Source organism: Balaenoptera physalus, assembly GCF_965194825.1.
Source record: "Balaenoptera physalus genome assembly, chromosome: 5".
NCBI classification, from domain to species: Eukaryota; Metazoa; Chordata; class Mammalia; order Artiodactyla; family Balaenopteridae; genus Balaenoptera; species Balaenoptera physalus.
In genome coordinates this window covers 47,698,338-47,723,247 of record NC_138884.1, presented here as the reverse complement: position 1 = coordinate 47,723,247, position 24,910 = coordinate 47,698,338, and the positions used below count along the sequence as shown (strand labels likewise).

General features: G+C 38.6%; 2 protein-coding genes across 10 annotated transcripts; one reads left to right on the top strand and one right to left on the bottom strand.

Annotated features, from left to right (window-relative positions):
• Positions 1–125: 125 nt before the first annotated feature.
• ABRAXAS1 (abraxas 1, BRCA1 A complex subunit) lies at positions 126–22,730 on the top strand. Of its 7 annotated transcripts, none has more exons than XR_014264377.1 (10): positions 127–316; positions 2,378–2,468; positions 6,554–6,590; positions 10,379–10,445; positions 12,173–12,366; positions 13,130–13,249; positions 14,253–14,337; positions 16,994–17,108; positions 17,487–18,020; positions 22,367–22,730. XR_014264377.1 is itself a non-coding variant. In XM_082464042.1 (9 exons), exons 1-9 carry the CDS (start codon positions 230–232, stop codon positions 17,921–17,923), a joined length of 1,233 nt encoding a protein of 410 aa, XP_082320168.1. In that variant the 5' UTR covers positions 127–229; the 3' UTR covers positions 17,924–19,442. The 7 variants fall into 7 exon arrangements, 4 of the variants coding, with proteins under 4 accessions (XP_082320169.1, XP_082320168.1, XP_082320170.1 ...); XR_014264378.1 differs by having other exon boundaries at positions 22,337–22,730; XR_014264379.1 differs by lacking the exon at positions 22,367–22,730 and adding an exon at positions 21,031–21,758.
• Positions 5,456–24,908, bottom strand: MRPS18C (mitochondrial ribosomal protein S18C). 3 transcript variants are annotated; one of them, XM_082464046.1, is made up of 6 exons: positions 24,601–24,843; positions 23,778–23,833; positions 21,765–21,848; positions 20,656–20,713; positions 20,041–20,100; positions 5,456–6,018 (listed from the first exon to the last, which is right to left on the bottom strand). In XM_082464046.1, exons 1-6 carry the CDS (start codon positions 24,698–24,700, stop codon positions 5,969–5,971), a joined length of 408 nt encoding a protein of 135 aa, XP_082320172.1. In that variant the 5' UTR covers positions 24,701–24,843; the 3' UTR covers positions 5,456–5,968. The 3 variants fall into 3 exon arrangements, with proteins under 3 accessions (XP_082320172.1, XP_082320174.1, XP_082320173.1); XM_082464048.1 differs by lacking the exon at positions 5,456–6,018 and adding an exon at positions 19,831–19,947 and having other exon boundaries at positions 24,601–24,908; XM_082464047.1 differs by lacking the exons at positions 5,456–6,018; positions 20,656–20,713 and adding an exon at positions 19,831–19,947.
• Positions 24,909–24,910: the final 2 nt, after the last annotated feature.

Here is a 24,910-nt window from a genome sequence, read left to right as displayed (position 1 = left end):
CCGAGAGGGACGGACCAGGGGCTCTTCTCAGAGACGCCTCGCCGCCAGCGCCTCACCAGAGAGCCCCAGGGACTTTCCCCCCCGCCCCTCGGGGGAGCGCGCCGCGGCCACTGCGCCGGCGCAGATCCCGCCTCCTCGCTCGGCCCCGCCTCGCTGCCGCGCCGCCGAGGACCCGGCCTGTTGCGGCCCGCCCGAGCCCTGTCTGCTCGAGCAGGGCGGCGGCGGAAACATGGAGGGCGAGAGCACGTCGGCGGTGCTCTCTGGCTTTGTGCTGGGCGCGCTCGCCTTCCAGCACCTCAACACCGACTCGGACACGGTGAGCCGAGAACCGGGGCGGGATCTGGCGTCGCCTCGGAAAAGGACCCGTGCGCGTGCGCGCGGGCGCCGTCCAGGCCGTCGCTTCCCGGGTCCCGCCCGCGGGCTCCAGACGCCGCCGCGCCGGCTCTGTGCAGTCGGGGCTGCCTTCTCCCGCTCCCGGGCGGCCCCGGAGGTGCCTCCGGGCGGTGAGCCTTTTCCAGGGTTAGCCCTCCCTCTCGCAACCAGTGTTTATTTCCGCGCCCCGCCCGCAGTGTCCCGCACGCCCGCATTTCTCTCTTTCAGTAGTCCCCCTTTTCTGGTTCAGCTTGGTTGTGAAGGAATAGAAGGTTCACGTAGCGCTCTCCCGCTACCGCTCGATGGGAAGGTTGCCGGTTAACTTTCTCCTAACTACCGACAGTGGTTTTCGCAGACAAGTCAATTTTCCCCTGCAGAGCAGCTACTGTGCACGTTTGTTGAAATGGAAGGCTTGTAAAGGAATGAGAAGTGATGCATCCAGTGGCTATTTTGGGGGGAATCTTAGTAGATGAAAAAGATTAATTTCGTATATTGGATAGCTGACTTTTGTTTGCATTGGTATCAAATTTATTAAGTTGTAAGGTCTGAGCTAGTTCCTTGTCAGATGCTTTCGGTTGTAATTTAAACATTTAAGTTTATCCTGAAATATGAGATATTTAAATGCTTATTTCACACTTTTGCCTAGGTTCAAAACCTCTAGATGTAGAAGTAGTTTTTTAAAAAAAATACAGTACCTATTTTTAAAAACTTTCATTTGTATGAAATTAAAAAACACTGTAAAACTTTGAGAAGTAGTGTTCTAGAGTAAGTGTTTAGTAACTTGCTAATACGGTTTAGAGAATATCATACTGAACAAAACCTAGTGATTTCTGCTAAATTTTGTGCCCTTCATTTTATAATAAAGGCTTGCCTTATCCAAAATAGTTTTTTGGCGCAGTCCTAATAAGGTTGGGATTGCTGTCTTTCATGTATGCAATTTTAAATACGCTTGTAGATTAACACCTAGCAAAGAGCAGATGTATGATGATTTAAAATGTGTGTGGCTGTAGAAATTACTTTGGAATACCTTAGTGTAAACATAACCAGAGTGGGACTGTAAGTCCTCTGTAGCTTAAAGGATTAGCACTTGCAAAGTACCGGAGTGTTAGAGCGGACTCTTCCTTTGATCTTTTTCCTGAAGTCCTTAAAAGGCGGTTTGATGGAGAGCTGTACTCGCATTGTCTCTTTTCCAGGGGTTTGTGTAGAACGCTAGAGAGTAGAGTTCTGGATTGTTCCCCTTTGATTCCAGCAAAGACTCACATTGTGGAAACGTTGCTTTTGTGTTCTTCTTTTAATGAAAAAAAAAAACCATTTTTAACTAAAGAAGTTATAAAGACGATAAAAAAATTCATTGTCAAGCTCATTGGGTTTCTAAATGTGCCAAGAGAAATAATTGAATTCTCTGGAACTCAGAGAGCTCACCGCTATTGTGGCAAAATGCCTGCATTTTAAAAAGAACCAGGGCTCACAGCTCCTCTTTTATACAGCAGACTCTAATATTGAATTACAGGTCTTTGATATTGTGCACATTCTTAATCTAAAAGCCCATCCTGTGTCATTTCATAGCTCAGAAGCCTCCACTGACTCCCAGAAGCATGTGCCATTAATCCAGACTCCGTGGCCGGTCATTCAGGATGGTCCATTATTGGTGCTGTTCATAGCTACCTAAGATTTCCTTACAGATGGGAGGCTTCTATTCTCAGGCTAACTGCTCTACTCCTTGTTCCTTGAACATTGTGTTCTCATTTCTGCCTTTAAGCCTTTTATACTTCCAAGAGTGCTAAAGTCACAGTGGTATTTACAATCTCTTCTACTCGTGTTTTTTAACCTGATTATGTTGCCCAGGTAAACTGGACTGCACCTAGCCTTTCTTTTGTGTGTGCTCCAGCTGGTAACACACGCTTGTACGTGTTGTAAAATTCTTGGGAAATACTGGTTAGTTAAGTGACTGAAATTGGTAATTCTATCAGTGTATTCCATATACTGCTTATTTTTATTCTCACAGGAAGGTTTTCTCCTTGGGGAAGTGAAAGGTGAAGCGAAGAACAGCATAACCGATTCTCAAATGGATGATGTTGAAGTTATTTATACAATTGGTGAGTCACTTATTTCTGTGTCTTCTATTTTGATAGTTTATGGTGAAAGGGGTCAATATAAATTACTTTTTAAATTATTAAGCAATAGATATCAGGACTTCCCTGGTGGTCCAGCGGTTAAGACTCTGCGCTTCCACTTAAGGGGGTGCGGGTTCCATCCCTGGTCGGGGAACTAAGGATCCCACATGCCGCGTGGTGCAGCCAAAAACTAAAACAAACAAACAAACAAAAACACCAAAAATAGGTATGAATTTTTAAAATCAAATTTTTAATTTATTTATTTGTTTATTTATTTATTTATTTTTGGCTGCATTGGGTCTTTGTTGCTGCGTGTGGGCTTTCTCTAGTTGCAGCCAGCGGGGGCTACTCTTCGTTGGTGTGCATGGGCCTCTCATTGCGGTGGCTTCTCTTGTTGGGGAGCACGGGCTCTAGGCACGCCAGCTTCAGTAGTTGTGGCTCGCAGGCTTAGTTGCTCTGCGGCATGTGGGATCTTCCCAGACCAGGGCTCGAACCCATGTCCCCTGCATTGGCAGACGGATTCTTAACCACTGCGGCACCAGGGAAGTCCCAGAAATCAAATTTTAAAGGAATATATTGCACTCATTTCTCAGTTAAAGTTATGGCTATGCCCTAGTCTAAAGCAGGAAACAATATGAGACATAGGAAGCAGATTAAGATTACTGTGGGGAAGGAAGGATGAAGTAGCTCCTGTGTATATGTGAGTGGCAGAAAGATGATCCAGCAGAAGTAAGAACCAGTAAGCAAGACCAAGAAAAAAGATCAAACAGGTTCAACAGAAATGTAAAATGCTGCAGAAAAGCTGGAAGATGAGAACTGAAAAAACTCAGTGATTAAATAATTGGAAACCTTACATAATTTCGGAAGTGTAATGGGGAAAAAGCCAGACTGCAGAGGGTTTGAGAAGTGGGTGGTGAAGCAGCTGCAGCTGGTGGCAGCTGTTCTTTCAGAAAAAAAGGGAAACAGAGCTTTAAAATACATAGGGAGTTTTCTGATTCTCTAACATATGCACTTTTTTCCTAAGCATATATATATATATTTTTTTTAACAAAATTGGTGGTATACTTTATAAAAAATTTGGTGTCATCATTTTCTCATAGTAAATAATCCTCTAAATATTATTTCTTATAACTGCATTTTATTCTCTATGGTCTTACTCTTATGACTGTATGTGATTTTAGCTGTCCTTTAAATAAATAAATTATAATCAGAGTTGTTTCCAGTTTTTCATTATCATAAATTATACTACAGGGAACATCTTGGTACATAAATATTCTACACCTATTATAGGTAGATTTCTGGAAATGGTGTTAAAATGTCAAAGGGTATGAACATTTTTAAGGTTCTTGATCTGTATTAGCAAATTGCTTTCCAGAAAGATTATATCAGTTTATACTCATACTGTACTTTTTGTTTGCTACTTTAAAAAGGTAAAAATGGAAGTATATATGTAAATTTAGCATATATGTATAAAGTAAACATATAAATTTAAACTCACTCATTAAAGTCACCTCTGTGGCAATGACTTGGTTTCATGAGTGTTTTTTCACTCATTAATACTACACATAATACACACATATAAATGTATGTGTATTTTTATATTCATAAGTGGGATCATACTACATACATGGATAAATATCTCCAAGATATCATTAGTGCAGAGTAGTATGAATGTGTATAGTTTGTCATTCTTTCTGATGTCTTCGTATTCCCATTGTATGAATGTACCATAATGTACTTAACCAGCTATGGATGACTTTTTATTTTTTTATTAATACAAAACAATGTAACAATGCACATTTTATGGTGCATATATCTTTGTGCCTTTGAGTATATCTGAAAGCAAAATTCCTAGAGGTAGGCCATTACCTTTTGGAAGAGTCATGTCATCTTAGACTCCTCTACAATATGTGAAAGTGCCAGGGTCCCCCTACCCTTATCACCATTAGGTATTATCACATCTTTTAATCTTTGCCAACTTGATAAGTGAAAAAAAAAAAAAAAACCATTTTAATTTGCATTTCTTTTTTTTGAAGTATAGTTGATTTACAGTATTATATTAGTTTCAAGTATACAACATAGTGATTCAATATTTTTATAGATTATACTTCATTTAAAGGTATAAAATATTGACTGTATTCCCTGTGCTGTACAATATATCCTTGTAGCTTATTTATTTTATGCATAGTACTTTGTACCTTTTAATCCCCTGCCCCATCTTGCCCCCCCCCTTTCTAATTTGCATTTTTAAATTACAAATGAGGTTAAGTGTTTATGTGTTTGACTTTTGGGGAGACCTTTTTATTTGAAAAGAACAGGCCTGTTCCATGCTTTGACTATATTTCTGCTAGGCTATTTTGCTTTTTCTTATTGATTTGTAATGCTGTGTCATAACTTAAGGAAATTGGCCTTTTGTCATGTGTTACACGTTTATATTGTTTGTAATTTTATTTTCTTAATGTTTTTCTTTCTGCTCACACATGAGCTTTAAAAGCAAGCCCTTAGTAAGTCTTTGTTCCCTAATTGTAATTGGTGTGCTGCCCAAAGTATCTGACATATTTTAGGGGTTTAAATAAGCAACCATTTATCGAGCAACTCCACTGTGTTAGGAGCAGTGCTAAGCTTCAAGGTATCTGGCAAGTGCTGTAGTTGCACTTAAGTATTTGCTTAAATTATTTTAAAATGTTGGATTACTTTAAAACAGGTGGCAAGATCTACAAATTACTACATTGCTTTGGTTAATGAGATTTTCATCATTTTATTATACTGTGCCTTATCTACACCAGATTATGTTTGGCCGGTTATCAGTTAAAGACTGTTTCTGTTCAGAGGGATTTATCTGAGGGTAACATATATTTGCTAGAAGAAAAATATCTGAAGAGGATGATCACTTTTCCAATTTTTTTAATAGCCTGAATTACTTTTATGATAGTATATATATATATATATATATATATAATAGTATAATATCAATAACTTTATATACATATCAAGTTATTGAAATGGTGACTTCATGTAGTTTTCTCCTTAAAGATGGCCTTTGCATGTACAAAGATGCAAAGATGTCTGCATCCTTCAGATGTTTACTTGAAAAGATTCTTCAACAGCAGTTTGATATTGGGATTCCTCACCTAGATGAAGATTCACAAATTCTCCATAATCAAACTGATGTCTTTGATTTAGGTGACAAATGAAATTGCTAGTACTCTGGGTAGGATCTCCCCAAGGAAGAGAACATCATAGTCACAGGAATTATCTGAAATAGGTGATTACTGCTACAGTGATCCTGTAAATGCTGTCTGATAAAATTTGATTGTTGACACAGGGACACATAAAGATGGGATGCCTAGAAGAATTTGTATTGTCTTGATGACTTTCTGTGTGATCATATGTGAATGTCTCCTTTCATTGTTCCCTACTGAATCTTGAGAGATCTGAAAGTTTGGGATGATAGAGGAAACATAATATTCATCTTGATACTTTCATGATTTGTAATGATGTCTTGTGATAGAATTTAATGTTTGCACAGCACCTGCAGCAACCAGAAGTTAGATGTCTTTAGATGTATTATTTTTATTGACAGGAGAATAAAACTCACCTCTTCAGAGAGGTTGGACTTTTTTTCTTTAGTCTACAATTAACATTGACATATCCTTTATGAAAGAACCAGTTGGAATAACAAAAGATAATTCCTTTAGCAGCTGTTTTTTATCAGTTGGGTAAAATTACAGCATAACCATTTCAGAACTCAGTGACTATAGCAACTGTGACTTAATCTTTTGTATGGCCATTACTAAACCTATTTAGAAGGAGTATAGCATTCTATCAGTAGTTATGAGTGAGGCTCTGGGTTTGAATTTTGGCTCCACCACTGGCTTGGGTGAGCCACTTCATCTCTCTGCCTGTTACCTCATCTTTAAAGTGGAAGGAGTGATAACATCTGTCTCATAGGTTTGTTGTGAGGAATAAACGAGATAATGGTAAAGTACATCCTGGCATGAAGTGCTCAATATATGTTATTCAAATGATACTTAATGTAATCATAACTAAAAATTCTTTTTTTCCAGACATTCAGAAATACATTCCATGCTATCAGCTTTTTAGGTGAGTAGTAAGAGCAAGTGAATGATCCATTGTGAAAATTATTCTCTGCAAGTGAATTTTTGAAACTAACAAAGTATCTTAGTTATACCTGGTGGTACAGATTAAAATGAAAAGACTTTTTTTAAGTACCTGAAAATTCACCTGTTCATTTCAACCCTAATAGTTCTTTCTCTGTATTTATCTGCTTCCTTTAGCTGGTCTTCACGGCCTCTCCCAGGTACCAGTTTACCTTGAGGATTGCTTTTCCTTCTCCCACCCAGTCACCTCATCGCATATTATAAACTCAGCAACACGTTCTCATACATCAACAGCAGCCCTTTTTTCTTTTTATTCCAGTTTATTTTATCATCTGTTTCTTCACTTATATTTTTTAATGTTACCTTTTGTCTATTAACTGGTTAGGTTCTTTATCTAACCCGCTTCCTATTACTTTTCCAGGGTGGAAACTTGTACTCATAGTCCTACAGATAGTAGTAGTACTCTTAGCCCTGATAGGCTATGATATTGTTAAAAACTTTTTATTGAGGTATTTACATAGAAAAGTACATAAATCAATGATGTTTCATAAAGCAAACAACTATAACCATAAACAACATGGTGTAGTTTTGTTGAAATAGCCTTATGATTTATATAAACCATACATGAAAAATCAGCATTACTGTCTTACAGTCACACTGTATGTACCATTTCTAAGGTTGTGTAAGAGTTGCCATGGAACATAGCGTTAAGGTGAGAAACACCATTGGTAGGTGTGACAGAAGGCTTAGTGTGGTCTTAAACTGCTGTACCAGAAAGGGGCACAGCTCCTATAGTGCCTAATAGACAGTGCGTATAAAAAATATCTGTTGAATGAGGGATTCTTGGTGGAGACTCATAAAAAGTACTTTCTTGAGGGACTCTGGGCCAGCAATGGATTAAGGAGGGAAAGTAAAAAAAAAAAAAAAGGTGATTCAATACCTTCCGGAAACTACCTTAAATAATTAGACCAACTTAATAGAGTCTTAGAGCCGAGGAAGCCATCTGATCCAGTGATGAGAAACCCATACCTAGGCCATTTATTGATTGATTGATTGATTGATTGATTGGCTGCGTTGGGTCTTCGTTGCTGCACATGGGCTTTCTCCAGTTGCAGCGAGTGGGGGCTACTCTTCATTGTAGTGCGTGGGCTTCTCACTGCGGCAGCTTCTCTTGTTGCGGAGCACAGGCTCTAGGCATGCGGGCTTCAGTAGTTGTGGCACACAGGCTCAGTAGTTGTGGTGAGCGGCCTCTAGGGTGTGTGGGCTTCAGTAGTTGTGGTGCACAGGCTCAGTAGTTGTGGCACGTGGGCTCAGTAGTTGTGGCACGTGGGCTTCAGTAGTTGTGGCTCGCGGGCTCTAGAGCACAGGCTCAGTAGCTGTGGTGCACGGGCTTAGTTGCTCTGCAGCATGTGGGATCTTCCCGGACCAGGGATCGAACCTGTGTCCCCTGCACTGGCAGGTGGATTCTTAACCACTGCACCACTAGGGAAGTCCCTCGGCCTTTTAGCTTTACAAAATTAGAGGATGGGGGGAAGAACTGGTTAGTGGTAGGGCAAAACTAGAAGAATCCGGATTCTTGAGCTCTAATCCAACAGCATAATACTATGCTGTTTCTTTCTTGTTTTAAATCAGGGGTCCCCAACCCCTGGGCCCCGGACTGGTACCGGTGAGCGGCGGGTGAGTGAACAGAGCTTCATCTGCCGCTCCCCGTCGCTTGCATTACCACCTGAACCATCACCCCCCACCCCCATCCGTGGAAAAACTGTCTTCCACGAAACCCGTCCCTGGTGCCAAAAAGGTTGGGGGCAACTGTTTTAAATGATGTAGATGGAACATGTTAAAAACAAAGTCTTCTGATACCATACTTCATGGAGTCCGAGCTGGATAAGCTTTAATAACCAGTTTTATGTTTCTGATACAGAGGGTGGCAGAGTACAGCCCCATGGCCTGTTTTTATATGGATCTCTATGAATAGTTAATATATTTTTTAAGAGTTAAAAAAAAAAAAGAACAATGGAGGAATATGTAACAGAGACTGTCCAGCAAAGCCTAAGATATTTACTATCTGGCCCTTTATAGGAAAAGTTTGTCAATCCTGCTCTGATACATTGTTTGCAAAGTTTTCCACTGAAATACACTGTTTCCCTTATCTCAGAAATCTAGGGGGAATCTGGAAAACAGCCCATTGAAGCCTAAAACTTAAAGTCACTTTAAAAAAATTGCGCAGTTTAACATGATTTCTACTGTACAGTATATCTATTTCTACAAAAAAAAAAAAAACTGCCCCCCTTCCCAGAAGCTTTACATAAAAATCAGTGCTTGCACAGAAGATGTACACTTTTATCTTGTTGTTTTATACACCCTGGTGTATTGCATTATGTCCCAGTTTGAGGAGCTCAGGAGTGGACCATCCTAGAGAAACACAGGAATAAACTCTTGTATTTAGATTTTTCATGTTGGAATAAATAGGTAAGATGGAAGGATCTGTTCGATGAGCTGAATTATCCCCCTTCGGTAGGCGGAACACTTTGTAAGTTAAAAAGAAAAAATATATTGCCTATTAGGATATGTTTTTTCCAGTTTTATGTAACTAAATTTTTTCAGTGTGTATATTAGAATTACCAGTAAAAACCTACTACAATGAATAGTATTTGTCAAAGATTTTGCATAATAGATATTTCATCATAGAAAAGAATATTGTTGATCTTGATGAATGTTAAAAAGAGGAGAATATTATTTGCAATCCCTGGAGGGGAAAGAAAGCTGAAAGTAAATGCTTTGGAATCTTTTAGAATTATTTTACAATTCTCCCTAAATCTTTGACATTCCAACTACAGAACAGAGGTCACTAAACTAAACCAATACCTATCCTCCACCCACTCCCACCCCCCGAAACAAAAAACAACCAACTTCTAAAGCACTTCTCTTAAATTAAGAATAGCTTTTGGAGGGCTTCCCTGGTGGCGCAGTGGTTGAGAATCAGCCTGCGAGTGCAGGGGACACGGGTTCGAGCCCTGGTCTGGGAAGATCCCACATGCCAGGTAGCAGCTAAGCCCATGAGCCACAACTACTGAGCCTGCGCTCTAGAGCCCACGAGCCACAACTGCTGAGCCCACGTGCCACAACTACTGAAGCCTGCGCACCTAGAGCCCATGCTCCACAACAAGAGAAGCCACCGCAATGAGAAGCCTGCGCACTGCAACGAAGAGTAGCCCCCACTCGCCGCAACTAGAGAAAGACCACGTGCAGCAATGAAGACTCAACGCAGCCAGAAACAGTAAATAAATAAAATCATAAAATAAATAAATTTATAAAAGAAAAGAATAGCTTTTGGAATTAGCAATGAATAAATTGTCTTTTTGTTATTGTGCTGCTTCATTACTCACATTACATTCTTTTGTATGTATCATAATTGTAAAAAAAAAGTTTTAATGAGTAAATTGTGAACTAGCTATGTGAACTTACAAATACCTGTATTTAATGGAGAGTTTGTTTTGTTTTAGGTTAAAAAAAAATGTGGTACGCAAACTTATCCTTTAAAGTTCCTCCACTCCTTTTCCTTTTTCATTGCTTATGGACCGCATATTTCTACCACTTTAAGTCTGTTAATTTGAGAACTTTCTCTCCTATTTAATTTAGAACTTCATCTAACAGGCAAGTAAGTATATGGATTTTGGTTGGGTAGTTGGGCTAGGAGTAACTGCAATTAAAAGTGCTAATAAAATCATATTTTTAGCTTATTTGAAATGCCTTTAATTTTGGCTTTTACAGCTTTTATAATTCTTCTGGTGAAGTAAATGAGCAAGCACTGAAGAAAATATTATCAAGTGTGAAAAAGGTATTCCCTGATTTACCTTTCTTTTTTTTGTATTATATGTATTATTTTCAGCTCGTAAAAACATGTAATACTTTGACAGAACTTTTAAGCAGCATTTGTCTTCACAATGTCCTATGTAAAGCAGGTGAGGAAAGGCTTGTTCTTTCCAGAAATTCAAAGGGGTTTCCCTGAAAGCAAAGCTAGTCATTAAAAATCTTCATCTTGTTGTCATCCTCTTGACTATTCTGATTTACATTGATCTCATCCTCTTCTACATTCTAACCAAACCCCTTCCCAGTACCACGTACTCTAGGACTTAATCCATTGCTGTTCTTTTACTTAGCTACAAGTTGCTATTTTTCCTAGTGCAGGGATGATTTCCTATACAGCACCTAATTTGGATCCTCTGTAGCCCACTTGGTGTTCAGGTAAAACTTGCTGAATGATCAAAATAGATTTTTTTTTTCCCAAATACATTTTTTCTTGGTACTTTTTTCCTCTTAAAACTTTTTGAGGGACTTCCCTGGTGGCGCAGTGGTTAAGAATCTGCCTGCCAATGCAGGGGACACGGGTTCGAGCCCTGGCCCAGGAAGATCCCACATGCCGCGGGGCAACTAAGCCTGTGCGCCACAACTACTGAGCCTGCGCTCTAGAGCCCACGAGCCACAACTACTGAGCCCGTGTGCTGCAACTACTGAAGCCCGCGTGCCTAGAGCCCGTGCTCCGCAACGAGAAGCCACTGCAATGAGAAGCCCGCACACCCTAACGAAGAGTAGCCCCCGCTCGCCGCAACTAGAGAAAGCCCACGCGCAGCAACGAAGACCCAGTGCAGCCAAAGATAAATAAATAATACTAACAACACATTTGTTTAGCATGTTATAGTTTACAAAACCCTTTAATGTGATCTTAATCTTGGAACCAGCTCTGTGGTGTAGGTGATAACATTCCCATATAAATTTCAATTAAAAGCTATTGGGTTCAATTTACTTACTTAGGAAACCAAGTATCCATACAGGAAGTTAACTAGTTTTCATTGGTGTTTTCTTCATTTAAATTTTGACTAAGGGTTAAAATGTTAAGACAGTAAATGCCATAAGAGAAACTAGAGGAAGTTAAGAATTTATTTTCTTTAATCTATATTGAATAAAATTGTAGCCTGGTAACTGAATGGAAAGTAATTTAACTGCAAGTCAGTTTGCATGCTTTATAAAAGGTAAAGTGTTGTCTTAAGTGTACGTTTTGTTTAATATAGGCCCCAAATCTTGGTAAATATTAAGAAAGCCATTTAAAAAAATTTTTTTAATTTATTTACTTTTGGCTGCCTTGGGTCTTCGTTGCTGCGCGTGGGCTTTCTCTAGTCGAGGCGAGCGGGGGCTACTCTTCGTTAGGGTGCGCGGGCTTCTCATTGTGGTGGCTTCTCTTGTTGAGGAGCATGGGCTCTAGGTGCATGGGCTTCAGTATTTGTGGCACGTGGGCTCAGTAGTTGTGGCTCCCGGGCTCTAGAGCGCAGGCTCAGTAGTTGTGGCACACGGGCTTAGCTGCTCCGCAGCATGTGGGATCTTCCCGGGCCAGGGCTCGAACCCGTCCCCTACATTGGCAGGCGGATTCCCAACCACTGCGCCACCAGGAAAGTCCCAAGAAAGCCATTTTTAAGGTTGCCAGTTTTACTGCTTGATTATGACAGTAAGATACATAATAACTGTAACCATTAAGGTATACACCTGATGTTTTTCTATATTTTCTTTCAGGATGTGGTTGGTTGGTATAAATTCCGACGTCATTCAGACCAGATCATGACATTCAGAGAGAGACTGCTTCACAAAAACTTACAGCAGCATCTTTCAAGCCAGGAACTTGTTTTTCTGTTATTAACACCGAGTATAATAACAGAAAGCTGCTCTACTCATCGGCTGGAGCATGCCTTATATAAACCTCAGAAAGGGTAAATGTTGGCCAGTCACTGGCTGTTTTCAGCTAACAGAAAAATGTACTCAATATTTTTATTGTACTTTTTATGGCTTACCAACTATTTTCGTATATTGTTGCATTAGATTGTCACAATAACCCTTTTTAGCCTTTCTTACCATCGGTTCTTTATATGGGAAAATGAAGGTCAGATAAGGAAGTTAGAAGCCCAGTATGGAATGATGACTTGTGTTTCTGGCACTGAGGATTTGCTCTTATTTACCATAAGGTGGAAAAAATATGCATGCTTTAGGTATTGGTTGCTAAGGAATATAATGCAGAAGTGAAGCCTGCATACCTGAGCAGCATTTCTCTAACCTCTGCCAGGAAGCAGGGTGGTTCTTGATGATCCACCAAGATGAGTTAACAGGACTCCCCGCAGGTTATATAGACAACATTTTCATGGAGTATGAGAATGAAGTTAAAAGTACCAAGGAAGAGTAGTTTTATCATTCATGGAAGATGGGATGAATCGCAACAATACTGCCTTTATTTTTACATGTGGTGATAAGTTAAAATAACCATTAAAGTATTTTTTCACACAGTTATCTTACACTATGCACATTTCACAGTTTTTAAAAGCTATTTGCCTCAAGTCAGTAAATTCTGTCATGGATAAGTAGTAAGGAATGGGGTTTTGTTTTTTAATCTTGTAGGGGAAAGGTAGTCTATATACTACTAAGTAGATGCTGATCTTTCACTTTATTTTAAATTTATTTTAAAACATTTTATTTCTTCAGACTTTTTCATAGGATACCTTTAGTGGTGGCCAATTTGGGCATGTCTGAACAACTGGGTTATAAAACTGTATCTGATTCCTGTCTGTCCACTGGTTTTAGTCGAGCAGTAAAAACACACAGGTGAGATCCCTCAACTGCTTCCCCACTAAACTTAACTCCTATTCATTTTTTGAAGTTAATTTGTTTTATTACACAAGAATAAAAATGAAAGGAAAACTGACTAATGACCACATTACTCAAGTAAACCAGACTTTTAATTTCTCAGTATTTCCTTCTAGCACCTGTCCATTTATGAAATACAGAAGAGAGGAGCATTGTTGTATAGCCTACATATTTTAACATATTTATTCTAAGAATAAGGAGCTAGCCTCAAAATAATAATTTTCTAAGGCAGCAGTTCAGATTAAAGGCAAGAAATTAGATTGGATATGAAATAAAGACAAAAAAATGAGGCTTTAGCCAAGACTTACACTGTAGACTGCTGAGCTATAACTTTTTTGTGGGCAATAATAATTAATGTCAGAAATAACAACACTGGTACTACAGGATACAACACTGGTACTACAGGATACTTACTAAGTGTAAACTTTATGAGAATAATGGACTAGATTTTATTTATTTTTGTGTTCCCACAGTGCTTAACAGTGTCTTATAGAAATTGAACACCACATTTCATTGATACTAAGACACAGTTTTACATTTATCTCAAATTGGGATTTTTACAAAACATGCCTTAGAATGTTCTTTTTTCTTTGTGGTATATAAAATAATGTTGCCTCTTTCAATCAATGATGACTTAAACTCAGTAAAATAATTGACTGATCCTATTGCCAAGAAAGAACCACCCCCACCCCCTTCAATCTTTATCTGTTTTCACTTAACCTCTTTTTTGAGTCCTGGAAATAGTACTTAGGAGGCTAAAAAGTTTGCTGAGGTGAAGATAGATAACTAGGTTTTCTGGTTGGTTTTACTTATTCTGTAAATAAGTAGGTTGACAAAGTTATGGTCCCTACAAGGCCAGTAAAAAGAATCATCTATTGTTCCTCAACTACGAGTAAATTTTTCATTGTATCATTAAAATGAGTTCTGTACATTTGCCTGAGGAAATGGTAATATTTTACAGCTCTGAATTTTTTAAAGAAGATGGATCTTTAAAGGAGGTACATAAGATAAATGAACTGTATGCTTCTTTACAAGAGGAATTAAAGGTAAGTTAAAAAAACATTTAAAGATCACCTATAGAGTTCATATCACATTGCTCACAATATATGTTTAGGGATAACCTGACAGTTGATTAGACATAAAGTTTTGTATTAGTTTAGCTTCAGTAACAAAGGCCTCCATCTTGGTGGGCTACGAAAACAAAAGTTTTGTCTCACTCACATTGTATCTTGGCTGCAGCTCTGCTCCTGTTTTAAATGTCATGTTCATTCTAGGATCCAGCCCATCTGTGGGACATGCTCTTCTCATGACAAAGGGAAAAGAGCAAGAAAGATGGTGGAAATTCACAACAGCTCTTAGAACTTCTCAGAGCTGGCCTGTCACTTCCACTCACATTTCATTGGCCAGAGGATGTCATGGCAATAGGCAGGGATATATAACCCTTTTACAGGATAAAAAAGGGAGCAAATATTTGGGAACAAAAAAGTCTACCACAGTACTAAGTTCTACCTCATTGTGTCCATTCAGGTCCCTTGAGGGGAGGGAGCAAGAGTGGCAGGGAGACTTGCAATGTAAGTTTGACACCTGAGGAAGGAGACAGGGAAAGGAGAATGATTGGGTAGGGAGAACTTGAGACTGCAAGGCCTGAAAAATTTCAGCCAGACTGATGGAGAGTCTTTGAGCAAAGGCATCCTACAGGAATAGACTTTTACTGATATCCCCACTGTGCTCAGTTGGTGGCTAAGAGCAGCCTAGGGGAAGCATGACCTAAGCACAAGCACAGTACTGGACCCAAAAAGATGGCACCTGGAACTGTCAGTCAACTCTGCTTCCTGCAAATGGAGATCTGAGTAGTATATTCCATGGCCACCATACTCACCAGTATAGCACACTAAGGGAAATGGGGTTAATGCATTTTACACACTGATAATATTGCATTGTTTTTTAATATGATAATACAGGAATTTTAGAAAATAGGAGAACATCCAGAATCCTACCATTGTAACTTAACTCTTTGCACTTTGCGATTTTCTCCAGTTTCCCCCTAATGTATACATGCTTTTACATTGTTGACAGTGATGGGGACATAGAAATTTGTGTCGTGATTTTTATTTGATGTACCATTAAACATTTTCCATATTTTAGTTCTTTTTAATAGCAGTATATTTCTTAGAGCAGTATATTAGAACTCTAATGTGAAAAGTATCAACTTGGGGACTTTCCTGGTAGCGCAGTGGTTAAGAATCTGACTGCCAGTGCAAGGGACACGGGTTCGAGTCCTGGTCCAGGAAGATCCCACATGCCACAGACCAAATAAGCCCGTGTACCACAACTACTGAGCCTGCGCTCTAGAGCCTGCGAGCCACAATTAGTTAGCCTGCATGTCGCAACTACTGAAGCCTGCGCGCCTACAGCCCGTGCTCCGCAACAAGAGAAGCAACCGCAATGAGAAGCTCGCACACCGCAACGAAGAGTAGCCCCTGCTTGCCGCAACTAGAGAAAGCCTGCACGCAGTAATGAAGTCCCAGCGCAGCCAAAAATAAATAAATTAACTTAAAGAAAAAAGTACCTACTTGGGCTAAATTAGGGAATGTCGAGGTATGTGAGAGGAGCTGTGGGCAGAAGGCCACTGAGCTCTAGGAAGGAATTGGAACCAGGAGCTTGAATGCCATCAGAACTTTCTCTCCTGGGAGATCCCTGGTGGTCTAGTGGTTAGGATTCGGCGCTTTCACTGCCATGGCCAGGGTTCAATCCCTAGTCAGGGAACTGAGATCCCACAAGCCGCACAGAGTAGCCAAAAAACAAACAAAAAAACTCTCTCCCTTTGTGTCTGCCTGTTGGTTTCCTTCATAGTATCTACAGATCTTGCTGTTTATTCACTCACTGGCTGACCAAAGAGCTAACCTATAGCTTCTGCATTTAATCTCTTCTATTCAAGAGATTAGGATTTGCCAATTGGCTATTGTAATTATCTCTGCTTGGGTCAGCTAGGGTGAAAGTTGGTGAAAGGGTTACTGGTGAACTCTTAGGGCAGAATGAACAAGTTCATGAGAAATAGGCTGGGCAGACGTGCCATGAAGTATCCACTAAAACTGGCTCTTAACAACCCCTTACATTATAATTGGAAATTAGTTAGTTTTGATTTGACACTATTCTAAGAAACATCATCTTATATAAATTTTTGTTACTGATTCAAGATACATTCCCAAAATGAAATCACTGAGTCAAAGGTTATTAGTACTTAAAAACTGATGACACATAAGGCCATTCTGCTTTTCAAAAGTAGTTTTACAGGAATTAAAACCTTCAGTAGTTTTCTTTTGTAATAGTGAAAGTCACTTTGTTATTGGCAGTTTCTTAAATGTTTGCAATAAGTATGCATCTCAAAATAGTATTTTTTGTTTTGAAGCAGTTAAATATTTTTGTTTTTTATTTCTGTGTATTATCTAGGAAATAACTTGAATGATAAAACTTTGTATAAATAAGAAGTTAATATATCTGGAAAGCATTTTGTAACCTATGAAGCACCATACAAATGCTTGTTGGTGAGTTCCTCCAGAAAATAGCAAAATAAAGTAAAATTTTTATAAAGGAAAATATTTGATGTTATATACCATGAAGGATTTTATATTATTTGTGAACCTAGATTGTAGTATACAATTTGGAACTTTATCTATGCTCTTAAATTACTTTATTTTCCAGAGTATATGCAATAAAGTAGAACACAGTGAGAGAGCAGTAGAGAAACTACTAAAGGATGTAAACAGGTTAAAACGAGAAATTAAAAAAAGAAAGCAAGCACAGATTCAAGCAACACGTAAGTAAAAACTTCACATATCACTACTTTCTGTGCTTTGAAGAAAAATTCTCACTGATTGGAATTACGGATGAGCTGGTTGCGCTAACTGATCAATTTGTTCACCTTAGGATTAAAAATAACCTCCATTAATACTCTTAAATCCCACTTAACAAAGAACATGGCACTACTATAGCTATACTACCTTGATGTTAAAAAATGTAACAACTTTAATTTTCTCTGAGGATATTGTGGCATATAAATTTGGGATTATCATTTCTCTTAATTTAGATAATTTGTTATGATTCTTTAAAGTCTCTGACTTTACTAAGAAATAGATAACTATAAAAGCTTTGTAGTATAAATACTGTATGTTGAAATATTTGTTTGTTTCTTTAGGAGAGAAGAATGTCCAGAAAGACCCTCAGGAGAACATTTTTCTTTGTCAAGCTTTACAGACCTTTTTTCCCGATTGTGAATTTCTTCATTCGTGTGTTATCTCCTTGAAAAATGGACATATTTCTAAAAGTAGTTGTAATACCAACCACCATCTCAATGTGGTAGACAACCTGACCCTAATGGTGGAATATACTGACATTCCTGAAGCTAGTCCAGCTGGTAGTGCGCTGCAAATGATTAAGCGTAAGGCTTCAGGTACAGATGGTGGATGGCAATTCAAGAAGTCACGGCTGTTAGAGATACAGAACAAACCATATAAAACAGATACTGATAGCAGTAACCAAGAAAAAGCATCCACAGTGAGCAGCCCAGAAACAGATGAAGAGATTGAGAAAATGAAGGGTTCTGGTGAATATCCACAGTCTCCTACCTTTTGATTCTTTTAGGCCGAAAGGAGATTTTTCATCAGATGAAGGGTAAAGCCAAACATGCCTATTGTTTTTACTATGTTCAGCTCTTTGCAGTAACACATAGGTAAGTTCTAGTCCATTTATTTCATGAAGTACTTTAAACTGAGTCAGTTCAGAATCTGAGTACAGAACAAAGCCTGGTAATGCAATATGTTTGGGATCAGCAGTTGGTTAGTTAGGTGAAAAGGCCAGTTAAGTGGGACTCAGATGATACACAAATAAGGTGTCTATCAGAGATCTCACTTTAACATAAAGCAGAAGTGTACATTCATTTGTCAAACTGTTGTAGGGCCAGGAACTTTTTTACGAATGTATTGGAGTTCCTATGTAAATCAAACCCATTACTTACCCTATATAATTCCCAATTTTAGTTTCTTTAAAGAAATTTGCAAAGCAATCTAAGTATAAAATGCTACTAGGTTTTTTCATTTTCCATTCCCAATCTTATTTGTCCTAACCACACCTAATTTGACAACTATTTTTTTAAAAAAGCTAGTTATCTTTATCAAGTCTTCTCAGAGCATTTACTTGGTTTTCACTGCAACTGTAACTTTCTTTTTAATGCTCGTATTCATCACTACAAAAATATAACTGATAAGGTCTGGGAACAAAATAGCTGACTCTTGGTAATGTAGAACTCAGCAGGTTAAGAGTCATGGGCTTCCATGTGATTTTTAAGGAGGATGTAAAGCCCCTGTTTAATCCAGGGAGTTGGTTAAGTGGAGCTTGGTTAAGAGAGCTTTTACTGTTTGTTATTTCTGTTTGCCCTTTCCATAACAGAATTTCCCATGAAGCATACACATCACATGAAGCCTTCATGCTTTACTCACTGGGTGAAATGCTGAACCCACATGTTGACCACTGCTCTTCCATCACTTATCTCCTAAATGATAGAGCAAATTCATAGCTAGTGTCAAAAACTATCATCTTTTATCTATGTGTTAACATGCATTAGTTACCATGGGGTGTTTATGAAGCCCACATAATACCAGGGATGATTTGTGCAAATAATGAGTTGCTGTTGGGATTGCTTTACTAGTTACATAAGAAGCACAGGGCAGGAGAGGAAATGGGGTTCAGTCTGAACCCTAATTTTAAAATAATTAAGTTTGATGTCCCAACTTTTAGGGTACTCAATGAAAAGGAGGAAAAGAATCCTTGTAGGACATTTTTTCTCAGTTATTCTCCATCTTTTGGCGATCAGTTTGTATCACTGGAGTAAGAGGAGATGATACAACAGATTGCCTATGGATCGGTTTATTTACGGACACTACCAGTTCATGATAGACTAGCCCAGGAGTATATGTTAGGTCCTGTGACAGACAGCACCGCTGTTCATCCCCACGTAACGTCTCTACAGAGGGAAGACCCATAGTCCTAGCCAGGCGTAATTATTTACTTGTTAGAAAATCTTCCTTAGCAATTTCAAATCCACACCCTGTCATGTGGGATTTGTACATTATATAAGCATTCCACTTTCCCGCACCCATATCCCTACAATACGATTTACAACACAGAATCTGGGCCTAAAGTAAAATTCCAATACAAGTCATCCCTTCCATGTTTAACATCTCATTATCAGTGGTATGCTGTATGAGCTATTTGGGGGCCAGATATAAGTGAAAATCCCACAGTACCTTTTTTTAATTCATATGTATGTAAAATGTAACAAGTATTAACATTTTAAATAATCTGATTTACTTAACATTCTGATATGGAGAGGAAACTTCACTCCTGAAACACTTTTTCCTCATATAATTTCAAATTATTAAGAATTAAAAACATAATACTTTATAGTTTGATAAGATTTAGCCTATCAGTTCTCTACTCAAAGGTTATTAAATCTTACAGTTTGAGCCAGTATTACCACCACACAACTGTAAAATAAATTTATTGATGATAACTTTATAGAATTTACTCCCTGTATTTGATGTTACAAACTTTAGGGTCTTTGAGATATGCAGGATCCTTGTATGTAACTGGCATAAACCCTGTAAAGAGATAATGAAAGTTATTCACAAAAGATAATGAGCAAAATTTTGCTCATGATAATGAGCATAATTCAGTTTTTCAGATGCTCTTACCCATTATTTGAGCTCTCTTAATTGCTTTTGTGATTTCTTTTTGTTTTTTCCCACAAAGACCTATAAAAGAAATTGCTTTCTTATTCGTAAAAAAATGCCAGTAATCAAAATGCATAACAACTGTCTATGTCATGGAAGGACTGGAAAACCTGTAAAGAGCCAGATAGTAACTATCTTAGGCTTTGTGGGCCATACAGTCTCTGGCATCATTACTCAATTCTGCTTGTAGCTCAGACACTATGGAAACTAAGCTATTTACAAAAACAAGTGGCAGATCCGATTTGGCCTATAGGCAACAGGCCCCTGGTTTAAATAATAGCCTGGGGATGATTATAGTATACTCCCAAACAGCAAAGCAATTTTTTTAAGCCCAAGTTTTCTACATGTTGTCAGCCTGTAGTTAACTGAGTATAAGAAGACATGCAAAATAATTGCATGTCTTTGGCCTAAGAAGAGGCTTTCTCAAACTACCCATAGTATCTGGTGTCATAGTAATTTGTAGTAGCATAGTAATTTGTAGATTTGAAAATCTGCCAGTTTCCTTAAATAACAGAAGTAGCTTTATATAAGTCTTACCTACATTTAAGTTGCTATAATATATAGAAAACAAAATACCTGTTATGTGCCTTCCATAAATGCATCCAGTAAATGGAGAAATAAACTGGGATAAAAGCTGTTTTGAGTTATATTTGAAAAGGAAAAAAATTTACATTAATACACTTGTTATTCAATCTTGAATGGTAAATTTAAAAAAAAAACCTTATTCCACACCTTCAAGTTATGTAAAGGTTTATTAATACATTTCAGACAAACTTCAAAAATATGAATAAAAACACAATTATGTTCATTCTATTAATAGGTCATCTGTTTAAATAACTAAAGTAATCACTAAAGTTGAAATCTCTTATCCAGTGTGTCAAAAAAGTCTATACAACAGATTAATGAGCATATTCTTTCGGTGCTAAAGCTGTTTTCTTGACTTTTCCACAGATAACTTTTCTCAAATACTGTTGCTTTTATAACAAAGTACAAAACATTTCATCTATCATGATAGGCTGTCACATAATATCAGACTACAATGAGGTCTTCAAGATGCACAGGTACATCAGGCCGTTTGCTGTTATTTATGTTTTATTAATGTAAATTCTTTAGCGCTTTATATGTACCAGGCATCATTCTAGGCACTATGCATAATCCTAATACATTGCATTTTAAAATTCCTTGGGTTTTCTCCCACCAAGGCAGCTATCACTTTATACTACTGTCAGTATACTTAGCTCCAGCACCATTCTCTCCCCTAAATTTGCCACTTTTAATTTGCTGAGTGCTTGACAACAGATAAAATTACATTTGAAATAGCGATATTGGTGGTGAGGTACAGAGATCAACTTCACCAGAGGAGCTTTTCCCAAACTACTGAACTCCACCAACTGAGAATCACTGCCACAGCGAGCTACTGTAAAGACATTTTGGGCAAAGAAAAAAGAGGAATGCTAAGCTGAATTAAGAGTAAATGAGGGACAGCCAAGGGGCTCTTATTTGAATAAAACAGAGATGCCTTGTATTGATACGTAGAAGTATAACGAGATCTGAAATTATGAAGTAGCTAAAACAGTCACCCTACACAAAGCCTGTTATAAAAACTGACTTGCTTCTCTATTGTATTAATAAAGGAGCCAAAATCCCAAAATCAAGTATCATAGTGAAATAAAACCAGAGCTCACCTGTACATTCTTATAATCTACACGTTTTCCACACAAGATACATTTTTTCAGAGGCTCCTTATAAGGATTTTCCATTGGAACAGGCTAGGATAAAGGAAAAAAAAATATGATAATATAGTTTGTGTTAACTTTGAATCGAAAAAACTTAAAATCTTAGGTTACCACGTTTAAATCTCTCCAAGGGATTAGTTGTACCTTTCTTACTGTGAAAGAGAATACAACAGCTAGGCTTGTAAAGGAAAAATCGAGTATTTCAGAAAAAGATTCACCATTTTAAAGGTTTCAGTGTACTCAAACATATTTTGTGCAAATGTCTTGTTTAAGTTTGGCTAAGGAGGAATTAAGTCATGGAGGAGGATTCTGGGATAAAATACAATCTTTGGAGAAAAAAGCACTTATGGGAGGGGGGAAAAAATTCAAATCTTCGATAAATGATTCTCTCCTCAAATGCTTTGTCCAGACTGTAGATGACTAAAAATTCTCAGATTTAAATCAAGAAAAACTTAAGCACAACAGATACCATATGCAATTCTTAAATTATAATCCCTAAATCCATCCCCATATTTTTCTAGATGTTTTATCACTATTTTTCTTGTAAAAAGACAACGCAGGACTTCCCTGGTGGCGCAGTGGTTAAGAATCCGCCTGCCAATGCAGGGGACACGGGTTCGAGCCCTGGTCCAGGAAAGATCCCACATGCCGCGGAGCAACTAAGCCTGTGCGCCACAACTACTGAGCCTGCACTCTAGAGCCTGCGAGCCACAACTACTGAGCCCGTGTGCCACAACTACTGAAGCCCACGTGCCCAGAGCCCGTGCTCCGCAACAAGAGAAGCCACCGCAATGAGAAGCCCGCACACCGCAACAAAGAGTAGACCCCGCTTGCAGCAACTAGAGAAAGCCTGTGCGCAACAACAACAAAAAAGCCAACGCAGCCAAAAATAATAAATAAAATTTAAAAAGACAAGGCTTAATGTAATACTATCAGGTTCTTTGACTACAATTTTATGGCCCCAGACTGTTTTGTAAGTTTGTGTCAGCCTTTTTCGTTTTTCTTTTTTCGCTACTGCCTCTAATGCTTCTATCACAAGGCCTCCCTCCTAAAATCAGTTTAGGTGTCTCCAGTATACAGATTCTTAATGTAGAAATGGCTATGAAGTCCCTGAACCGCTGTAGTTGTATGCAAAATTTCAAATAAATGGGACTGTGTGCCTTTTTCTGGGAGAGCCCATAGCTTTCATTAGTCTTAGTGGATTTAATGACCTAAAGAGGAGCTCTAGTAATTTCCTTTACTCTCTTGACTATGGTGTGAATTAGATGACCGAGATGGACGCTCAGAGGGACTAGAGGGGTTCTTCTGTTTTTTTCCAACTCCTCAAATGTTCTTAATCCAGTTTACATTCATTACCTGTAATGACTGTGTTCCTTCTCTGCACTGTGCAAAGTGCTTTATGTGGTCTGATTAGTGTCAAATTATCTTTGCATGTAGCAAGAAAACCTATACTGCCCAAGTCCAGTGATAGTACTTGAAACCCATAAAAATACATCTACAGTTTAGAAGAGACTGTACTTAATGTCCTGGTATAAAACTTTAATTTTGATCCCACATTTATTAAAGCAGCCGCCACCCAGCCAAAGTGATGAATAGGAGGAAGACAGAATTGAATTTGAAATGAGGAAGAGAGCCAAGGTATATGTAAACTTTGTACAATCCCTTTGTTAGGTTTTCTGCAATTACTGCATGCACCAAAACTACCTTCTTAAATTCCCAAAGCACATATCTAGGAAGCAAAATATGGTGTTACAGAAGCCATGCTTCCTGCTGGGAATATAGGGATTCTCTTACTTCAAAGTTCACTTAAGTAACTACTCAATTATAATTTTCCAACTCAGACTAATGATTATCATCTTAATTGTTTTTTGTCCTTCAGCTGCACTCTATTCAGATAGCAAAGACATAAGAACTTGGTCATATTTGCAAATGCCTTATTAAAAGTAAGAAAAAAATTCTTACCAGGTCCTCATTGCTGGTTACCTGTTTATATTGTGAACAACTTCTTCTCCACAGCACTGAAATTAAACAGAAACAGCAACGAACTAATTATTTTTGTTAGCTGAGCAGCTAAGGAAAGATTTTGCTTCTGTGGAGGCGAGATGAATTAAGGGACATAACAGAAAAGAAAGGTTTTATATTCATTATGCTAACAAGGTTAAATGAAGATTAAAAGTCTTCAGATTTGAGGCAGAGTTAGACTTAGGATAAATGTGCTTTCTGGGGCTTTGGGAAAAGGGCATATATATCCCCACCCATACAACCTCCCATCTGTTCCGGAAATTTATATTCCCTTCTCTCCATGAGTAGAGACAGATTTTAATGCAAACTGAAAGGCATTGTCACACCAAAGGGAAAATGAAAAGATTCTTTACAGAGAAACACAAAGTAGATAAAAGTGCAGAAATGATTGATTCCAGGGCCCATGTCACAATTTCGCCCAGATCTGGGCCCTCAGACATCTGGAAATTGCTGCTAGGTGACTGAAAATGCTCCTTCCTTACCAAGTCTACCCGAAGATCTTGGGCAAGTCCGTGCCTCTTTTTAAGAATCACCCCATAACTCCCCTCGTACATTTAAAAAAAAAAAAAGTACTGGGCGATATTTCACGCCCTCTTCAGCTTTAAAATACTAGTCACGGGCCATTACAGATTCCCATTTACCTTGGAGAAAACTGCCTAGACACCGGAGTCCTTTAGCTAACAGTGACGACTCCACCGACCTAATTAGGGCTAAGCCAAACGGCTGCAATGCTATAAAGGAACCTAGGATATGGAGACTTTACCTGCATGAGTCCCAGAATCTGTGAGGCAGACAGCAGCCGTTACGAAGTGCGTTAACGTTCTCCTTCCTAGCCCACTGCAAAGGGCTACCAGAGCTGCCATGGTTCGTTGCTCCTCCTCTTCCTTTCCTTTTTCCAAATCGTCTGGACAAGTCACTTCCGGTATGCTTCCCCTGTTGGCCCAAGTACTCGGTTCAAAGGTTCCGAAGGCGAACGCTGGGAATCCAAGGAAAGAGCAGGTGGGGATCTCTATGCACCTGCGCAGTACCTTCCCGTTCTCCTCCTCTCCCTTTTGCCGCGCCGCAAGCTGGGA